This window comes from Malus sylvestris, chromosome 1, assembly GCF_916048215.2.
Source record: "Malus sylvestris chromosome 1, drMalSylv7.2, whole genome shotgun sequence".
In the NCBI taxonomy this organism is placed as follows: domain Eukaryota; kingdom Viridiplantae; phylum Streptophyta; class Magnoliopsida; order Rosales; family Rosaceae; genus Malus; species Malus sylvestris.
This window is the reverse complement of record NC_062260.1, coordinates 17,564,402-17,585,229: the sequence shown is the minus strand read 5'-3', so window position 1 is coordinate 17,585,229 and position 20,828 is coordinate 17,564,402. Positions and strand designations below refer to the sequence as shown.

General features: G+C 36.6%; 1 protein-coding gene across 2 annotated transcripts; it reads right to left on the bottom strand.

The window, feature by feature from the left end:
* Nucleotides 1-13,579: 13,579 nt before the first annotated feature.
* LOC126594085 (uncharacterized) lies at nucleotides 13,580-20,615 on the bottom strand. 2 transcript variants are annotated; one of them, XM_050260327.1, is made up of 2 exons: nucleotides 19,944-20,498; nucleotides 13,580-13,705 (listed from the first exon to the last, which is right to left on the bottom strand). In XM_050260327.1, exons 1-2 carry the CDS (start codon nucleotides 20,223-20,225, stop codon nucleotides 13,595-13,597), a joined length of 393 nt encoding a protein of 130 aa, XP_050116284.1. In that variant the 5' UTR covers nucleotides 20,226-20,498; the 3' UTR covers nucleotides 13,580-13,594. The 2 variants fall into 2 exon arrangements, 1 of the variants encoding a protein (XP_050116284.1); XR_007613159.1 differs by lacking the exon at nucleotides 13,580-13,705 and adding an exon at nucleotides 19,502-19,617 and having other exon boundaries at nucleotides 19,944-20,615.
* Nucleotides 20,616-20,828: the final 213 nt, after the last annotated feature.

The window sequence follows — 20,828 nt, the reverse complement described above, 5'->3', positions numbered from 1 at the left end:
AGAAGCCGATTAAACGAGAGCTTTTCCCTTGTTCTTGAAGTTTAGGGCCTTAGGGGCAAAGGGTCGGCACTGCTGGGTCACATTCCCTCCCTTGGGTGGGCATTAACTATATGGACCTTGGGCCCGTGGTAGGGCTTGCCGCCCATTGCCATGGTCACGACGATTCTTGCATTGTTTGTGGCTGCTAGAATGTGTCACATGCGCTTCAGGAGCGGCGTTTAAGCCAATCGGTCGAGCTTGATGACTCTTCATCAAAAGCTAGTTCTGCTTTCAGCGAGAAGTAGGACAGAGATCAAATCCAAAAATTTGGTGAAGTTATATGCCCTATGTTGTTGCTGCAGAACAATATTGATGGTATGGAAGGTCAAATAGGTATTCTCCAGAAGATCTGATTTGGTTATTTCCATTTTACAGAACTTCAGAAGTGATCGAATTCGACAAACTTCAGAGTTGTATTCATTCAGGGAATTAAAGTCCTGGAAGTGAAGATACTGCCAATCATGTCTTGCTTTAGGCAAGTAGATGTCTTTCTGGTGATCGAAACGATCGGTTAGAGCAAGCCAGAATGTGCGTGGGTCCTCCTTAGTGAGATACACGGTCTGCAGTGCATCATGGATGTGTCTTCAAATAAAGATCATTGCATTAGCTTTCTAATCTTCGTCAACGGGTTTGTCGTCGGTAGGTGCCTCGATGGTGAATTTAATGCCTTTTGCAGTAAGATGGAGCTTCACGTCTTAAACCCACTTCAGGTAGTTTCTTCCAGATACTTCCAGAGCGGTGAAATCAAGCTTAAGTTCAACACGTCCTTAAAACAGTGGGTACAACAAAAACGTGATTAGTCATTTAGTAATCCATAGACATATATCATAAAATATTCGGGTTCTATAGACATGTATTAGTTTAATTTATGCATGAAACCTACAGGTTTCATGTGGTAAGTTTTGAATGAAAACTTCAGGTTTCAAAGGCACTAAATATGAAACTACAGGTTCAATTTAGTTTTATGAACGATTAGTTCATAAAGAAGAGGTTCCTGCAAGAAACACATAATGCAATATGCTAATTTAAGTATAGTGGATTTGATTTTCTTCAACAACTCATGCGTGAGAGTACCGGGACTACGAAAGTATATCAACGGTTCAAAGTATAAAAATAAATTATTGAATCATTAATGTCCAAAAGTGATCTTCAGGTTAATAATTTTGGATTCAATATCAAATTAATGGACTGCAGGTCACTTTTAATTAATTCAATAGATCGAGACCAAATGGGGTTGATTGTGAAAGCAAAATAATTTGGGATAAGGGCCCTGCAAATTCGGCTGCAAACTTATTGGGTCTCGAGAAGGGCTGCAGGCCTTGGGCCAAGAGGGTTTGAGGAGCCCATCCACCAAGGTTGCTGGCATTGGGCCAGGGCAGGTGCACGGGGCAAGCTCAAAGGCTTGCAGGTGTGCAAGGAAACCCCAGCTGAAGCTGGGTTTCAATTTTGGGCCGCAAAAACAATCCCAACCATTTAGGTTGGCTTCTGGTGTCGCGAGTCGTGGCAAGATCAAGCCCAGCAAGTTGTGGGCTGTGCTGAAGTAGGCTTAAGTAGATCGAGGCTTCAAGCATGTGTCAGGGATAAGCCCAGCATGCTTCTGGCATGTGGGTTTATGCTCGGGTTGGACTAAGGTTGTGGGCCAGTGTAGCAGACAGTCTAGGCTAAAACCTGGTTGGGTCCGAGAGAAGCAGCAAGCCCAGAGGGCTGTGCACATGGTCCATGGTGTCAAACAACACAGTTCCCTATGAGGGTGGTCTTCAAGCCATCGCGGTGGTCCGTTGATGATACCACGGTGGTGCTGCAGTGGCAATGCCGCATAGTTCCAATTTGTTCGACTTCTTTAAGGTTTGAAAAAGAACTAACATGCTTCTAATTTATTTATATGCTTTGACTCACAATTCCACATAGCAATTTAATTGTGTAATGCATGAAACATATATATATATATATATATATATATATATATATATATATATATATATATATGAAGGAAAATATAAACATATAGGGGTTCATGCATCATGGGGAATGTTTTCATGATTCAATGTCGTTTCAAATACCTTCCTTTATTTTAAATGTATCTGATTGGCAGAAAACATATAAGAGCCTTTGAATTTTGTGGAAGATAGCATCCTCCTACGATTCGTCAGTTCCTCAGCTTCTGGTAAGAGCGTGTTGATAACGTGTTGTAGGCCTATTTAACTGAGCTATTCTAAGGGAATATAGAGAGGGGATCGGCGGCAGTGGGAGAGAGAAGAAAGAGATTTAATTGTGAGGTGTATGTTGTATCACCCCATTGTGCATTTATTTATATTAGTAGGATAGGTAAAATTCTTACCCTTTTAGGATTACAACTCTTAATAGGTAATCAACTCCTAATAGGAATATAAGAGATATTCCTAGATTCACTAGAATTTACACAATCACATTCTTATTCTAAATGACTGCAACAACATCTACTTTTTTTTTTTTTCTTGTTTGTTAGTAAACGAAGAGTATATCAAGAATAGAATGATATCTATACCTTGTATTATCATCTATGATAAGGAAGCATTCCATCAAAACGACATGTGATCAACAATGTGGAGTAATTAATTCAATTCTCATTTTTTACTTACCTATTCTCAAGGTCTCTGATTCCCTACTTTCTTATTGTTTAGTATCCGATATTTACATTAGATATAATTTAATTATAGTGTATTGTTCTCAACCAAACTTAAAATTTAAATGTAGGAAATTGAAAGAAGTTATGGTTTCATCATAAAACTAATTAATTAGAAAATATCGGTTCAAGACTTTATAAGGACATGCAAGGTTCTTGATTTACCGATGTGAAATACAGAGTCTCTACATGGCCCCTCCTCACGTGTGGGTCATTTAAGCCTAGCTAACATGTACGCAACACATATTGAGTAACGCGAAGCACGTTTGGCAGCCGTTAGGCTTCCACGCTTAAGTCAATCTGCTATGATACCATAAAGAAAATTAACGTTTCACTATAATATCAATTGACAATACAAAAAATAACCTAGCACCACAAAACCAATTTAAAATAGAGAATTCACACTCCCAACAAAAATCCTAACACAATCAATACCCCTAATTATGTTGCTAATGACTGGCTAATGATCCTAGCTGCTAGTCTGCTAGGACAGTTTTGCACCAAGTTCACCATGTTCGAACTCATGCGTCCTAATCCTGAATAATGAATATTTCCTTTTTGTCCGATGGTCCTGCAAGGACTATTAATTAGTCCCAGCTGGGAGGGTGGGACGATGGGACAAATAAATCCTCCAAATAATATGATAAGGGCACAATTAATTACTAGATCTTACAAGTCCAAATTCTACGCTGGTTAAAACTATATTCGTATCTCAAGTTCTCAACTGCTACTTAAATTAATCCTTAGTCTCGCTTGTCTCTTCCATTGTCCATTTAGCTTTTTATGCTTGCACTAATTTTAAAACCTAAAAGGTAACCAATCAACCATGACAAGGACTCAAAAAACATGAAGCAGAAGTGAATGGAGACTCACCAGTAGCCTGGCACAGAGGGACAAGGATTGTCTGCCTTCCCATTTTCGATGTCCTTCCATGTCCTCTTGTTTTGTATGATCACGGTTAAATCACGTCAATATTTTATATTGTTTTTTATAGAGATAATAAGATAAAAATGAATAGTAATATAAAATGTTGACGTGCTTTAACCGTAACCATACAAACAGGAAAGCACGGAAAGACACCTGAAGTAGGAGGGCAGACAATCCTTATCCGGCACATAGAAGGTACACAAAAAAGAAAGATTAATTGGGGGACAAAGAACATGGCATTAAAGTTTCCGAAAACAAAGAAGAACAGGGCATTAATCGTCAAGTGGTCACACTCAGCCTCCAGCGTAAATATACATTATTAGCCGATTGACATCATTTTATATATAATACAACATTCATTATCGTACTCATAATAATGCCTGGAGAACGGGTTATTCCAACAGAAATAAAGGTGTACACTGAAATTAAGGAATTTCATTAGATGGAACTTGATAGAAGGAGTGATTGATTTGAATATTAGAAACAGTGACATGAATCAAATGGGACTGTAGAAGCTTTAATTTTTTGCCAATTAGCATGAATAATCACTTTTTAATATTTAGTTTCAAGATGACATTGGTCGTTATGTCACCGTTATCTCGTCGTTATTAAAAATGATCATTTATACAACTAAATATTAAAAAATGATCATTTCAGCTAATTGCCCCTTAATTTATTGATCATGCATGCATACATGATTTTGTCAAATAATTTAGAGGCAATTGAGAGGCGGAGACACTATAAGGCCAACATAGACCTTGCCTACCCTCACTCTTCTACCTTTTCTAAGTAATTTAGTATTATCCTTCTTTTTTGTATGGTAACTTAAAATTATACTTCTTTTAGTTTACACAAATTCTTAAATTTATTCACCAATTAATAGTTAAAAACAAGAGTTCATATTTTTCTTTTCGATTCCAATCGGACTCATTTTAAAACTAAAATTTAACATATCTAATTTATAAACAAATCAATAAATCCTAAAATTAAAATCTAAAGTCTGGTTTAGTTTTATTAAAAAAATATTCTATCACATTATCCAACCAAACAATAATTTAACTTTGAGCTCCCCCCCCCCCCCCCCACCCCCCAAAATTTCATATATTTTGTCCTCCAAATTCTCAACCCACGGCTTATTAAGGTTTGTAAATCTCTCTGTCTCTTTAACTTTTTTCTAAATTTTTAAAATTTCATATATCCTGTTCTCCAAATTTCGAATCCATTCTTCTCACTTTTATGTTCTATAAATCAATTCTATATTGAAATGGGGTGGTACTAGAGAGACTGTCTACTTGAACCATATTTTGAGACCACATATGATGTGGTAGTTAATGGGTGGACTATTTCTATAAATCACTAAAGAAGAAATCCAATCATCAATCCCCACGTCATAGGTCTCCAATATATAGTCTAAAAATATGGTCTCCTTGACATTTTCATTGACTTAATATTAGAAGGTTAATTTCTCTTAATCCTCTTTACTTTTTATTAATTATTTTCAATATTGACTTGATATTCGAAAGTTAATTTCAACATGAAAAAAAGTATTTAGCACCTCAACAAATTTAATTAACTTACAACTCCAAGCATGTATTCTACTCATTTGTATATACTATCTATTTATTTAATTTTTTTAGGGTAAATTACATTTTACCCCCTCAAGTTTGGGGTCGATTTCAATTCCTTACAACATCTTTATAACATTTCAATTTCATACATTTACTTATCATTTTATTTCAGTTTCATACATTCGTTAGAAAATATATTAAATAAATTGTTAAGTGATGACATGGCAAATATGCGATCCACATTTGTGCTGACTTGACTGCCACATTTGTGCCACGTGGCTAAACACTTAATAAAAAATTTAAAATAATTAAATAATTAATTTATAAAAACAAAAATCCCATCGTCTTCCCCACCCCCTTCTACCCACCCCCAAATCAGATACACTCCCTCTCTCTCTCTAATCCCTAGCTCCAAAAACCCAATCTCCCCCTCAACCTCCCCACCCCACCCCGCCCAAAACCCCAAAAAACCTAAATCAGTGTTGATCCTCTCCAGAGTCATGTAAGTGATGGTCCCGACGAAAGAATTGCAGGGGCCCATGGTCTGAGCCAGAATCCGAGGTACTAGATTGCAATGCACTTGTCGTCTTGGGTGCCGCGGGCGAAGATGAGGCCCTTCGGGGTGCATGGGCAGAGAAATGAGGGTGGGTCAACTTGTCGGGCTCGGTGGGGATAGAGTCAAGGTGGGAGTTGAAGAGAAGGGATGGGAGGGAGGGGTGGGACCTAGGCCAAGTGAGGAGGAGGAGGGGTTTCAGGGTTGTTTGGGTGTTTTTTTTTTTTGTTTTTGTTTAATATTTAAATAGGATAAATATTATTATATTTAAATGCTTAAAAAAAAAATTTGCCACATTGCACAAATGTGGCAACCACATCAGCACAAATGTGGATCTCATATTTGCCAAGTCATCACTTGACAGCTTACTTAACGAATTTTCTAACGGATGCATGAAATTGAAATAAAATGATAAGTAAATGTATGAAATTGAAATGTTTTAAAAATGTTGTAAGGAACTGAAATCGACCCCAAACCTGAGGGAGTAAAATATAATTTACTCATTTTTTTAACATTTATGTGAGTCCCCTCCTAACCTAAAATCATAACTCTGCCACTGACAATTCATATGCATCTCTAATACTCTGCCACTGACAATTCATATGCATCTCTAATACTTTCATTTCTGAATCATTCACATCCGTTTTAACGATTAAGAATTAAACCTTTTATTTTATTTTTTATTTTTATGTTTTTAAAGCAAATACGTACAGTAAAATCTCCATATAGCCATAATACCCAATTTATAACTATAGAGGTTTTACAAGATCAATTTTAAAAAATTTAGCACTTTTACAAGATCAGTTAATCATCAAAATCTCAAAAATCAAATGCTTTAAAAAAGTACTAAAAACAAAAATCCCAATCGTTCTCATAAAAGAAAGAAAATACTATAAATCTAAGGAACAATACAAAGAAGAAGGACAACGAGAGGAGGAAAGAGAGAAGTACGAAATAAGAAATAGGAGATAAAAGGACAAAAAAAGAAAGAGTAGATGGGAGAGACAGAGATAGTGGTAGGAAGAAGAATGAGAGAGAAAGAAGTACCGAAGAAAAAAGAAGAGAGAGAAAGAGAAAAATAAGAAGATAGAGACTCATATGTCAAACATAGATAGGTAAAATTATAAATTCAAGCAACTTTGTACTACGGTCTAGCGATATTTATGTTCATTTATAAGTGAGAAGTCTTATGTTCGATTCTCACCAAATGTAAATTTGAACCACATTATTGCTAGCTTATTTTGAGGCTCAGCTCACCCCTCCCATTTAGTGTAGATAATATCTTTTGTTAAAAAAAATTATAAATTCAAAAACAATTAAAAATAACCATAACATCATCTGCCAGATGGATAAATTTTGTCTCTCGACGAAATAAATTAAAAATATTCTCTCTTTGTAAAATATAGTCTTCTAATTTGGTTAAAGTAAATTGTAACAATAGTTCCTCAGTTTTAATCAAATTGGAGCAATGGTCCCTCAAACTAAAAATCCATTACCATTGGTCCCTCAACTTATCAAAATGTGTAATTATAATCATTTTCATCAATTTCGTCAAAATTTTGTCAAAATAAGTTATGTTGGAATAACCATTTATATAATTAGGGTCCATCAACTCATCAAAGTGTGTAATTATGGTCATTTTCGTCAACTACGTCAAAAATTTTGTCAAAACGAGTTATGTTGGAAAGACCATTGCTACAATTGGGTTAAAGTTAAGGGACCATTTATCTAGTTGAATTAAAGTTGAGGGACCAATGGTAATGGATTTTTAGTTGAGGGACCATAGCTGCACATTTTGATGAGTTGAGGGACCAATGGTAATGAATTTTTTGTTGAGGGACCATTGCTTCAATTGAGTTAAAGTTAAGGGACCATAGCTACAATTTACTCATTTTGTTATATGTGAAATTTTTCTCAAGTCGTGATTGGATTTTTTTTAATGATTACAGGAAATTATTGCTTTATAGAGAATGTTTTACTGTAGTAATAACAAAAATATTTTGACAAAATGAAAATTCTCAACACCTGTATTTTTTATCTCCTTTTTCCTTTCTTTCTTAAATTGTCAATAATTTTGGAAAAATAAATGCTCAAATGCATATCCTTATAACAGAAAAAGATTATGTATATATACAACTCATTTTCTTACCTGGATAAAGCAACATTTATGTAAATTTAGCTTGTGCATGCATCTAGGCATATTGAGTTAAGTTAGTTTGTGCAGGTTTAATCAGAAATCTTGTTACCATTGACAGTGCCTTTTCCACAGCTCTTGTTTACTTGTAGTTGTCAAGCAAAATTATATTAGAAAATAAGTTGGAAAGTCCAATTCAGAAACTCCTTTTAGGAGATTCTTCTTGTATCTGAAATATTCACTTCGCTGCATCTAAATCAGTAAATAAATTCCTTCAAACAAAAACGACATTAAAAATTCTGGAAATGAATTCTTTCTCTCCATGTTTATCATGATCTAATGATAGTTGAGATTGCAGGTGGTAGTTTTCCATCAACTTTTTCAAGAAGACAGACATGCCAACAAAAGGCCTATATACCTTTTTATCTACATCTCATCCATAGGCCAATCCATAGACGTCCTATTAATAATTTCATTGACTAATTTTCTCTCCGAGTCATGTACATAGAGAAATTTTTAGTTGTAACAAGAACACAATTGATATACCACGTGTTTTTATGTAAGTGGTGGAAAATTTTATTTTTTAAGTTATTAACTTTTTAACACATATATCTCATTATTTATATAACGACATGTGATGTATCACATCGTGTGACGGTCACACTGAAAAATATCTCATATGCATGCATGGTGTGAATATCGCCTCTCTTTTTCTTTTCAATAAAGGCTAACCAAACACGCTGCATTGGAGACTTATCGCCAAAAATGGCTACATTCCCCCTTAACTCATTATAATTCTAACTGGAAATGTGATCATGCAAGATCAAATATGAGTCTCAATATGTGTATATCACCAAAACTATAGTATTACAAATTTTTCGAGACAAATATAAGTATCCAACTCACAACTTTGAACTACTACATATGAAACCTACTCCAGTCCTGTGGAGATTAAAAACTATTTTATGGTAAATTGAGATGGTACTAACATTTTATATTTTTATTAAATAATTCACAAACTACATCTGTTCATGGCATAAAAATTAGTTCACCAGTCAATTACCACATTGCCCCGCGATAACTAATTAATAAGGTGCAGAGTCTAACTGCGTTGAGGGATTCCCCGACTACCCCACATAACCAACGAGTTGATATATATGCCATCATGCTCTTCAGGTATAATATGGTTGTTGGCCATGACTGCATCAGTGAGCCTCCATTGCTGTCGATCTCAGCCATGATTTTTCCAAATTCATCATCACGATGAAATGGGACAACTAATTTGTAATGTCAAACACCAACAAAATTCACTAGTTGGTGAAGTGGGGCAGTCCATTGGAGGCAAGATGTTACGTCTGGATCGAAATAGCAGCACATAAAATAAATATAATTTGTTGATGAAATCATGGATTTAGAAATTGAGAGTTCATGCTCTAGAAAGCCAATCACCTTTTTGAAAAACAAGGGCACATGAGAATCAAATCGCAGACGTATCAATTTGATGTGATTTTAAGGTGGGAAATTGAAGCCAAAGCCTTTTTGCCAATCAATTTCTTTAATTTCTTGAATTAATCATATTATAAATCCAAATTTTCTATGAAACAAGTGTATTAATTTCTTAATTCTTAGTAACTTAATTTAGAAACAGATATTCTCCTCTAACTAACTACAAGACCACAAGAAAACATGAGTTTTAGTTGAAAAGATTGTTGAAGTTCAGATATATCCTACACTCGACACGTGATTTGCAAGAGATTCCCTTCGAACTTTATGATGAACTGATCAATAAGTTGTTGAAGTTCAGACATATAATTATCGGCCAGTAATCAAAAGTGAGACGAAGACGTCATTTCTTCGCAATATATAATTATTAGTTCGTGTTGAGGATGAGTCTCAATTGATGGGAGAAACGATTTTGCATGAGCCAATAAGTAAGTTGGATCACTCCTCATATGCCAAATTGATTTTATAGTGGAACCTCAACATTTTGCATGGTATAAGAGCAGATTATCCCACGTGTGAAGCACAACGGCCACACACGCTCCGCATCACCCCATTGTGTTGTAAATGTGTTAAGCTTTAAAATTCGTCACAAGTGAGGAGGTGTGTTGAGAATGAGTCTTGCATTGATGAGAGAAGGGATCTTATAGGAGCTTATAAGTAAGTTGTGCTACTTCTTATATACCAATTGATTTTATGGTGGAATCTCAACTTTTTTCAGTTCATAGTATTTAGAAGTCCCTGCTTAAAGAGCTTTTGTATATTTTATTTTTCTTTTGCACCTTTTATTTTTTATTTATTTTTTAATTTTAAATAGTAATATATTCTAGGCTATACTAAGATAAAGGAAAATAATTTGAACTTATGACGCTGTAAGTTGAGATGAAAACTCTATTCCATGAGATGATCAACCACTTGCGCTTCTCTATAACTATTTAATATGCAATTTTATTAAAGTGCATCATTTTATTCATACTTTCTACTCATGAATACTTTTAAGGTTCTATCTGCATGCATGCATGGATGGGTTTTTTTAACAAATTTCTAATAATTGGTGTTATTTGCTAAGCAAAAGGATACGGATGTCACAATACAACGAAAACTACAAACAGATAAACACAAAAGAATGTTTGGTGTGTGTTTTATTATGTGATCACAGCTAGCTTCCAGATTCTAATTGTTGTTTTATTAGGTGTTATATCAAATCGATATAGCATGGAACAATGCACATGGGAATTTGGCTTGGATTTTAGTAGGGTCACAGGGGCACACAAATTCTTAAATTCAAAGAGGGATCCAAGCACAGGAGACTATTTGATGGCTGTGACCCTGTGGGGAAAATATATTTATTTGGGCTTCATATTTCTTGGGTTTCAAATAGTTTGGGCTAAGTCTACTTTGTTTGGTTCGTTCACTTAGAATTTGTGTATGCTTCAATATTATTCTTTTCAATTAGAAAAAATATATATAGTTGTACAACTCTCTCTTTTTTTTTTTGTGGTTAAATAGTTGTACAGCTCTAATCACAGTAAATGTAGCATACCTATTAAGGAAAGGAATCCTCAATACAATCAATTACAATATTTACATTTCTATTTTTAACTTCCCCTCAAGTTATAAAAAGGGATAATTTTTGAAATGTTATATGAATTGTTAGCATTTTTCAATTTGTCATATAAACTAAAATTTTAAGCAATTGTCATACCAAATTTTTGAAATCATTAATTTGTCATCTCTCCCTAACTCCGTTAAGTTTTTCATCCAATATAAATCATGTGCATTACACATGACTTGTGTTTAGGGTTATTTCGATCATTCTAATTGTAACATCCTATATCGACTAACGGAGATGGGCTGATGTGCTTTATATGTACATGCTCCCCTCCCTATAGCTCGATGCATTTTGGGAACTCACTGGCTTCGAATTCTATTAGAACTCCGAAGTTAAGCGAGTTCGGGCTAGAGCAATCCTATGATGGGTGATCTATTGGGAAGTTCTCGCGTGAGTTCCCAGAAACAAAACCATGAGGGGGTGGCTAGGGCCCAAAGCAGACAATATTGTACTACGGCGGAGCCGAGACTGGGATGTGACAGAACGGTATCAAAGCCACTATGTCGTGTGGTGCGAGTGTGCCGACGAGGACGTCGAGCCCCTAAGGGGGTGGATTGTAACATCCCACATCAACCAACGGAGATGGGCTGATGTGCCTTATATGTACATGCTCCCCTCCTTATAGCACGAGGCCTTTTGGGAACTCACTAGCTTCGAATTCCATCAAAACTCCGAAGTTAAGCGAGTTCGAGCGAGAGCAATCCTAGGATGAGTTCCTAGAAACAAAACCATAAGGGCGTGGCCAGGGCCCAAAACGGACAATATCATGCTACGGCGGAGTTGAAGCTGGAATGTGACACTAATACCTTACTTCCTTTTTATTAAGTTGTATTCAACAAAAACTGTATGGTTTCTCAAGCAATGGAACAATATTTTCTATATGACAACAATGAAATGATCATGCAATGCACTATTTTCTAGTTATTCCAAATATGTAATGATACACAAGTGGGAGTTTGCATTTTAGCATGTCATGAAGACATAATTTCATACAGGCTCTATAAATGCAAAACAGGTTGACGTTTTGTGTCATAAATGGAGTTGTAGATGCATATGCACTAAAGAAAAGTAAAAAAAAAAAAAAAAAAAAAAAAAAAAAAGGTTTGTACTAAATAAAAGTAAAAAACTTGTGAAAATATGTTAAAATGACCTAAATAACTTTGAACAGAAGTCATGTGTGAGGCACATGACTTATATTGGATGGAAAATTTAATAGAGTTGGGGTGAGATGATAAATTAATGATTTTGTAAAGTTGGTATGACAAATTGCTTAAAATTTTAGTTTATATGACAAATTAAAAAATATGAACAAATTCATATGACATTTCAAAGAATTTCCCTTATAAATATTGAACATGCCCAACTTGACCACAAGTTTTGCAAATATCTTATTCGACATTGCTCTTTAAGACATCCACAACTTGATCTTCCAACTTGACTCTTGGTATCTCAATAATCTTTCATCCTAACTTATCCTGGATGAAGAACCGATCTCCTTTTACATGCTTCGTTCGATCATGATGAACTAGATTAGTTGCGATCTCACATGCAGATTTATTGTCACAATACAACTCCATGGTCTTTTTGGACTATATCTCTAATCAGTCAAGATATTTTGTAACCAAAGTATTTCAACAGTTCCAAAAAAAACTCATATGTGCTCTAATTCAGCGCTCTAGCGAGCAACAACATTATGTTTCTTACTCCTCCAAGTAACCGAATTACCTCCCACAAATGTGAAGTAGCATAATGTAATCGCCTGTCATCAATCAACCTGCCCAATCAGGATCTATATACGCTTCAACCTCCAAATGAACATTCTTTTAGAACAACGTCCCTTTACCTGGAATTGACATTTCATATCATAAAATTCGCATCAATGCATCCATATATTGCCTCTTAGATCATGCATAAACTGGCTTACCACACTTGAAGCATAAGGCGTACGAGACATATACTTCAATCTTCCTACCGACCTTTTATATCTCTTATTATCACATGGTAGTTGATATGGATCATACCACAACTTTAAACCTTCTTCCAATAGCATATCAACTAGTTGACAGGTTGACATTCCAGTCTCATGTAATAAATCAAGAGAAATTTTCCCTTGTAACAAAAAGATATCATTCTTCAAACAGGCCACTTTAATACCCAAGAAATACTTTAGTAGACCAAGATCTTTCTTCCCAAATTCTCGTGCCAAATAGCTCTGCAATGCTTGTCGCTCCTCAGGACATCACTAGTTACTACCCTATCATCCACGTATATAATGAGTATACAATGATTTATTTAACTAACACACTTTATTCCGATGTTCAGACGATCTAGTCATATTAGGTGGAAGTTCCATCTATAATTATTTAGTTAACTCACCATGTAGAAACGCATTCTTCACATCGAATTGGTGGAAAGCCAGTTGAAATTTGCTGCCATTGATAGGAGAACTCTAACGGTGTTGAGTTTCGCTTTTGGATCAAATGTCTCATCATAATCAATTCCATATGTATGTGAGTGTATCCTTTTGCCATAAGTCTTGCTTTTTATCTTTCGATTGATCCATCAAAATTATATTTCGTAGTGTAAACTCATCGGCACCCTACATGTTTTTTACATGGTGGTAATTCAACATCTCCCATGTCTCATTCTTCTTTAAGGACTTCATCTCTTCATCCATTGTTGCTTTCCACCTTGGATCGGCAAAGGCTCCCTGCACATTCTTAGGAATAGATACAGAAGAGAATTAATTCATAAGCGTTAAATATGACTCTAATAACCTATGGGGTTACAGATAATTATTCATGGGATATTTGACTTTGCTAGTAAGGTTCGGCTCATATGTCACTTTCGGAATACTTCTCATGATACGAGGAAGAAGTTTTCTTTGAGGTATACATTATTCTAAAAATCCCCGCCTAGGCGCTAGGCAGTTGGTCACCGTCCCGATTAATGCCTAGGCATTTGAAAATTAAGGAATGACACCTAGACATGTTGAGGCACCCGTCTAGACCACCTGGGCACCTGCCTAGCCCACCCGACCCACCTAGGCACCCTCCTAGGTTGCGACTCACTTAGACAGAAAATGAATAACTTTCATTTTGTATTTTATTTTTTTCAATAAATTATAAGGGACTTGTTGAATACTTAAATGAATACACATTACATGCATGTTCCTCATGTTTTCATTATGTTCCAATACTTCTTAATATATATGTCATTGTATTTTGTAGTTTATAATGAAATTATATATATTTTAAGTATATACAGACACATATTTACAAAAAATATAATAGATTTACTTAAATCCGTCTAGCCACCTAGGCGCTACGCGCTAGGCCCTAACTCGCCGCCCGACTAGCGCATAGCGTTTTTTAGAATCTTAGGTATATCAGACAACAATTGGTTCAAGGGTTCCGCATACCACTACGCACTAGGAAAATGATCGGTATAATCTGGCAAAGACACTTAAGGATCAGGTGAATGGTTATGGATCGTCAAGGGACCGATCGTGGAAGAGGTCAACTTCTGGTTTACTGTCTTATCATAGATGATCAGTCGATGCATAAATTTGCTCCCTGGGTTGCTCCTTGATCTCGAGCAGCTAGTCAGTTAGCTCTTTTTGGTCACTCAGTTCTGTCTTGATAACTAGTTTATCCACTTCACTCAGTTGATATACAGCACTTAAGTCTAAATTTTCACCACTTGTTTCCAAGTTAATAAGCAAGTTTAGTGAAACTTCATTTGTAGGAGAATATTTATAATATCGTTTGTACTTCACTTCTTTTCTTACCCTGAAGTGCAGACTCATCAGCAAAATACATAATGGTTTCATGGAAGACAACATCCATGGTCACATACATGTTTTGTGTAAAGGATGGTAACATTGGTAACCTTTTTTATCAACAGCATATTCCAAGAATACACTTAGAAGAGCTCAAGATTCAAATTTGTTTCGTTGATGTGGATAAAGATGAACAAATGCAGTACAACTAAACACATGTGGAAGAAGGTTGGTTGAGGCTGACACTTGAACAAGATCGGTGAAGACTAAATGAGAGGTGTGGAAATCCAATGCACTAAAGGAAAGCTGGAACAACCTCAAGGAGATGTCGGTTCTTCCGTTCGGCCACCATATTCTGCTTGGGTGGGTAAGGACATATAGTCTGGTGAATAATACTACAATCATCTAAGTACTTTTTCAAATTCGTGCTCGAATATTTACCTTCATTATCACTATGAAGCACTTGTTATTCACTTCACCTTTGGATTTCATAAGACGAATTCACGTCATTCGGGTACAATCATCGATAAATATAAAAGGAACTAAATTTTTATTCGAACTTGGAGAATAAGAAATACGGTGACTTTTAGGCAGTTCACAAGTACCACACTAAAACCTAGAAACATCAAACTACGAAAAAAATTCGAAAATAACTTCTTCAAATAACAAAAGGAAGCATGCCCTAGACTGTAACACCCTACCCCTCCATTTTATTTAAAAAAAAAAGTTTTGGTTCTTATTTGGTGAACCCAAGGGGCCCACCCCCTGATTTTATTCCCCCGAGCCCTCATCTCTCTCAATTCACTCTTTTCTCTCTCCCTCTCCTTCTTCCATTCCCCGTATACTTCTCTCCCTCTCTTCACCGTGACCACACACTCACACCCACAACTACATCTACTCGAGGACAACGTCATCATCATCAAACCTCATCTTTTTCTCTCTCTTGTTGGTGCACAACTCGAGGAAACCCCGGAGCTCTCTGGCGAGATTTCTTCAATTTTTTCCAGTTAGGTAAACCTCGAGTCTCTCTCTACCTGTTCTAGATTGAAACTTGGATGTGATTTTAAGTGTTATCTCGTTATTTTTCTAAGGTTTTTAGAACGAAATCGACCCGGAGAAGAGCTCTCACATCTCTGGCGAACCTGTGTGAATGGATAGAGCTTTCCACTACCTCTCACCAGGATCCATCGGTTCGCGAGTATGTGGACGTGAGGTTTGAGCGGTGTTTTAGTAAGAGTTGGATAAAGGTTTTAGTACAAAAGGTTAGCAGAGTTGTATCACCATTTTACTATAATTCATAGGCATCACATTGGTTCTTTTCCGATGTTATGTGTTCGTCTCAATGCATATTTTCACTGCTTCACTCCAGGACTCTTTGTTTGTGAGTATGTGGATGTCGAAACATTTCTAGCAGTTCTGCTCAGTGCTGGATAGAGTTTTACGACAACAGTTTCTGTTTTGTTCAGTTTGGAGTGTGGCACTTTTTGCGACATGGTACGAGAGTTTTCCACTAGTAACATTTGCTGACAGAGGAGTTTTACAAACTGATATTTAAAGGATCGAATTTACAACGTGTGAGATTGTGCATGTTCAGGAAATCACTATTTACTTAACGAGACAACAAATGGGTGGTCAATATCGTGGGCGGCCGACTGTGATATCGATGGCTTATTCGTTGGGTTTGTAAAGCAAATGAGTAGGAAGACCCGTCTTCAGCAGTTGTTACGAATTTGCGATTGTTGGGGCTCGACCTAAAGACACATATGTTCTCGAAGTGCGTGACGTTTCGTATGCTTAGGCGAAACCCACTCTCATTTTCCAATTTTGGTTTTCAGCATAAGTATTTTAACTTCCTTTACTTTAGTTAATTGTTTTTGTCATTACAAATGTTTTGAGGGAAGTATTTCCGTTTTCAGTTTTAAGTTCAACACGAGTTTTCGATCTATACGTTAGTACTTATCTATTTTGACGTTATCTTATTTTACGTTCTTACTTTTGGTTTTAAGCTATTTTGTGTTTTCGACTTTATATCTTATTGAAGTGTATCTCTATTTTTACACTGATGAGGAAGAAAGTAAGAGCTTGGAGGTATGATAGAGGATTTTGCAACCCGCTTGCGATGGTGTGGCATATTCTCTTTGATGCACCCACTCTAACTTGATTTCTCTTTATACATATATTATTCTTCCTATTTTCGAGTAATTCAGTTTAGTAGGTGATTTTAAATTTTGTGAACGAAATTCTTTTAAAGGGGGTAGATTGTAACACCCCACCCCTCCATTTTATTTATAACAAAAAATAGTTTTGGTTCTTATTTGGTGAACCCAAGGGGCCCATCCCCCTGATTTTATTCCCCCGAGCCCTCATCTCTCTCTATTCACTCTTCTCTCTCTCCCTGTCATTCTTCCCTTCCCCGTATACTTCTCTCCCTTTCTTCACCATGACCACACACTCATACCCACAACTACATCTACTCGAGGACACCGTCGTCATCATCAAACCTCCTCTTTTTCTCTCTCTCTTGTCGCTGCACAACTCGAGGAAACCCCATAGCTCTGCGGCAACATTTCTTCAATTTTTGCCAATTAGGTAAACCTCAAGTCTCCCTCTACCTGTTCTAGATTGAAACTTGGATGTGATTTTGAGTGTTATCTGGTTATTTTTCTAAGGTTTTTAGAACGAAATCGACCCGGAGGATAGCTCACCCATCTCTGGTGAACCTGTGTGAATGGAAGGATTTTCCGGTCGTCTCCAGCCGTTCTACGATAAAAGGAAGGTATAAATACACTCCTCTTCTCTTGTGCTTCATTTTAATACCTAAATCGGGGTCTAAGGTCGTGGTTTACAGTCAGTCGGAGCTGGGAAGGCTCCGACATTCTTCTCTATTATTTCCGACGACACCAGGCCATTTCAAGCCACCCACAGGCTTTAGCTCACTCTTGGACCAGCCCAATTCCCTTTTGGTTATTTGGCATGCGGGTCGTGTCATGCATGGACTGAGTGTGTGTGCGTGCATGTATGTGGTGTGTGTGTGTGCGTGTGTGTCCGTGTCAGTGTGTGTGTGTGTATTATGCCCGTGTGCGTGTGCGTGTGTTGTGCACGTGTGTGGTATGTTGCGTGTATGTGTGTGCAGGTGTGTGCATGTGTGTTGTGCATGCATGTGTATGTGTGTGTGCTGGCGTGTGTGTGTGTGTGTGTGTTGTGTAGGTTTGGGCTCAAACCTAAACCACCACCCTTTTTGTCCCTAAACTTATCCCAACCCAAAACCCATTTTCTTTTATTTAATTTGTTTTAAATCAAATAGGGCCCTTTGGGCCATTTTCTAATAAGGGCTTTAAGCCCAATCTCTAAACCCTTGGGCTTTTGGACCTAAGCCCTAATCCGGATCTAAGCTTAAAACCCGTTGACTTTGACTTTCGGGTTAACTTTCAGTTTTCGTCCGAGACCCCTAGGCTAATTTCAACGTCTTGAATCCTTTTCCGATGTCCATTTTTCCAAATTAAATCATTTGAGTAGAGTTTGACTAAATGTACTATTTATGTGCTTAGGGGCAATTATTGTGACGTTTCCGTCTTCGCTAGTGGCGCAGTTTCTGGTGGCTAAGTACTGTGAGTGGACCCCTTCTAAAATTATATGATTTTATAGTTCAATTGCATAAATGAATAGCATGCCTTACGAGTTTATAATTTGATTTTATGTTAAGCATGTTTATTGAAATTATTGATTTTCGTCTCGTGTTTTTTGTGAGGAATTAATTGTTGACCTATATTGAGCTATATTTTAATATATATCGTATTTTCTATAAAAACCATGAACTAGTAGATTATCTGATAGATGATGATAGAATGCTAGAACATGTTTTCGAAACCCGTCTTTATAGTATAAACGATGGATGGCTTTATACTATGAAGTAGTTATTTTTTAGAGGCGTAACTATTTGTGCGTACCTAGTGGACATTATGCCGCCTGGGGCGAGGATCTGGTGTTGGCAGTTAGGCCGGGAGAAATAATCCCTAGCGAAAGGCTGAGGGACACGAAGACAGGCATTGGGTTGGGAGGGAGTTATCTTTGGCTACGGGCACAGAGACTTAGGTGAAGGCATTGGGCCAGGAGTATTACTATTCAGTGATCTTACTAGTAGCACACCGTGCTTACGAGACGATACACGTGATGATTTATATGATGTTTTTTCGCATTATACCTGTTGAGATGTTTTATGGCATGCTAGAGTTTTAGAAAACCTATCACTTATTATACTAGTAGTTTTCATTATTTATAAACCTGAGAGTTAGTATGTTCATAACTGTTTTCGTATTATGTATATATATAAACCTGGTCCACTCACCCTTGTTTTGTGCCCCTTTTCAGGATTTAGAATCGAAGTATACGATCCCAACGTCAACGCTTTTGCATTGGCATATTCGAGTCCTCTTGGTGTAGGACCCACCCACATCCTTTTATTTATTAAATTTTACATTAATTCTTTTAGAACTCTAGTTAGTTATATGCTCTGAACACGTTCCTAAATTATTAATTTTTTGTATTTTAAATTCATACCCTTATTTATTTCTTATTCTTAGCTTTTGTATTAATTAATGGCTTTCGCCACCCTCGGGTGTCGGTCAGCATGTGTCTATCCTGGTATTCAGAGAATATCAGGGTCGGGGCGTGTCATAGACGATGATGCAATAGCCAAATCTCAATTTCTTTTTCTTTTTCTCCCTCGGATGCATCTACGGACAGAACTTGAGTCAATTGTCTTGTGCTATCAGATACCAAATCCAGGTGGTAAACCTTCCATCGTCTAACCCCATAACCAATCATCTTTCTTGTCCGAATATCTTGAAGCACACAATAATGATGCCGGAATATCAAAATATAATGTAGAGCAAGAGTTATACAAGTAACATATAACAAATTATAATTTAGAGATGAGACAACTAGAACATAATCAAAATTAAGGTTATCTTTTAGTTCAATTGAATCCTCGCCAGTAACCGGGGTAGGGGTTCCATCAGCGGTGGAGACATTAGTTTTGATGGAGGGTTCTAATTGGTAGACCTATCTAGAATCAAAAGTCATAAGATTCATAGCACCAAAATCAACTATCCATGTACTATTTGAAATAAGTGTAGAATTCGGAGATGTATTAGTGTACCAATATTACCTGTCTGGCCACCAAAAACAGAGGTTTGATCGACATTCTTCGAATGATCCTCAACAACAGCAACTGTAGTTGGCTGACGACCTGGATTTCATTTCCTGGGATTCCTGCTAAGATCCCACCATTCCGGATAACCCATAATCTCATAGCAGCAAGATTTGGAATGACCACAGTGGTCACATGTTCAATCTGAAGGAGGACGAGTGGATCCGTTAGTTGACCGAGCAGCCAGAGTTCTGAATTAGTCTGGTGGTGGTTGGTTTCGAGTTGCCAGTGCAGCAACATTGGGTTTCGATTCAGCGGATTTCTTCTCGTTGGCCATGGTGACAAACTTGCGGAGGAGTTCGATTAGGCTTCGTGGATTTGGGACTAGCGACGACACGAAAGGCAGGCCAAAAATTCGATTCGGCGTTTGGCGTTGAGCAGCAATCGCTCAATATGTACGGTACCAATAATCCGATTCTAGGTTTTAGTCGGCGGAAGCTAGCTGAACTCCAACTTTTTTTTTTGGGAGACCGCGACAGAGAGCAACGACGTGGGCTGTTGGATGAAGGGCTGGTTTGGTATTGTTGTGTTTTGATAAAAAAGTTATTTTTGTTGTGCTATGAAAATAAGTAGTTGTAAAATAAAACAGCAAAGTGTTTGGTAACCTTTTTTGTAAAAGTGTTTTTGAAAAAAAAATACAGTATTATAGCGTTTGGTAAACTTTTATGTAAAATAGATGTGAAAAAAAAAACTGTTTTTCAAAGCTGGGTTTTGCAACTTCTTGTTTTTGGTTTTTTTTTCCCCCAAAAATATGAAAAAAAAGCTGAACTTGAATGTTTACCAAACACAAAAACAGCTCCTAGCTTTTTTTGATAATAACATTTTTAATAATCACCTCAGTAC

What these genes read in the sequence shown, in the direction of transcription:
- LOC126594085 (XM_050260327.1), bottom strand. Translation starts at nt 20,225, where the DNA reads ATGTTGCTGCACTGGCAACTCGAAACCAACCACCACCAGACTAATTCA. An exon ending in TGTTTTTGGTGGCCAGACAG is followed by an intron (nt 13,706 to 19,943) that starts GTAATATTGGTA and finishes AAGAATGTGCAG; the next exon opens with GGAGCCTTTGCCGATCCAAG.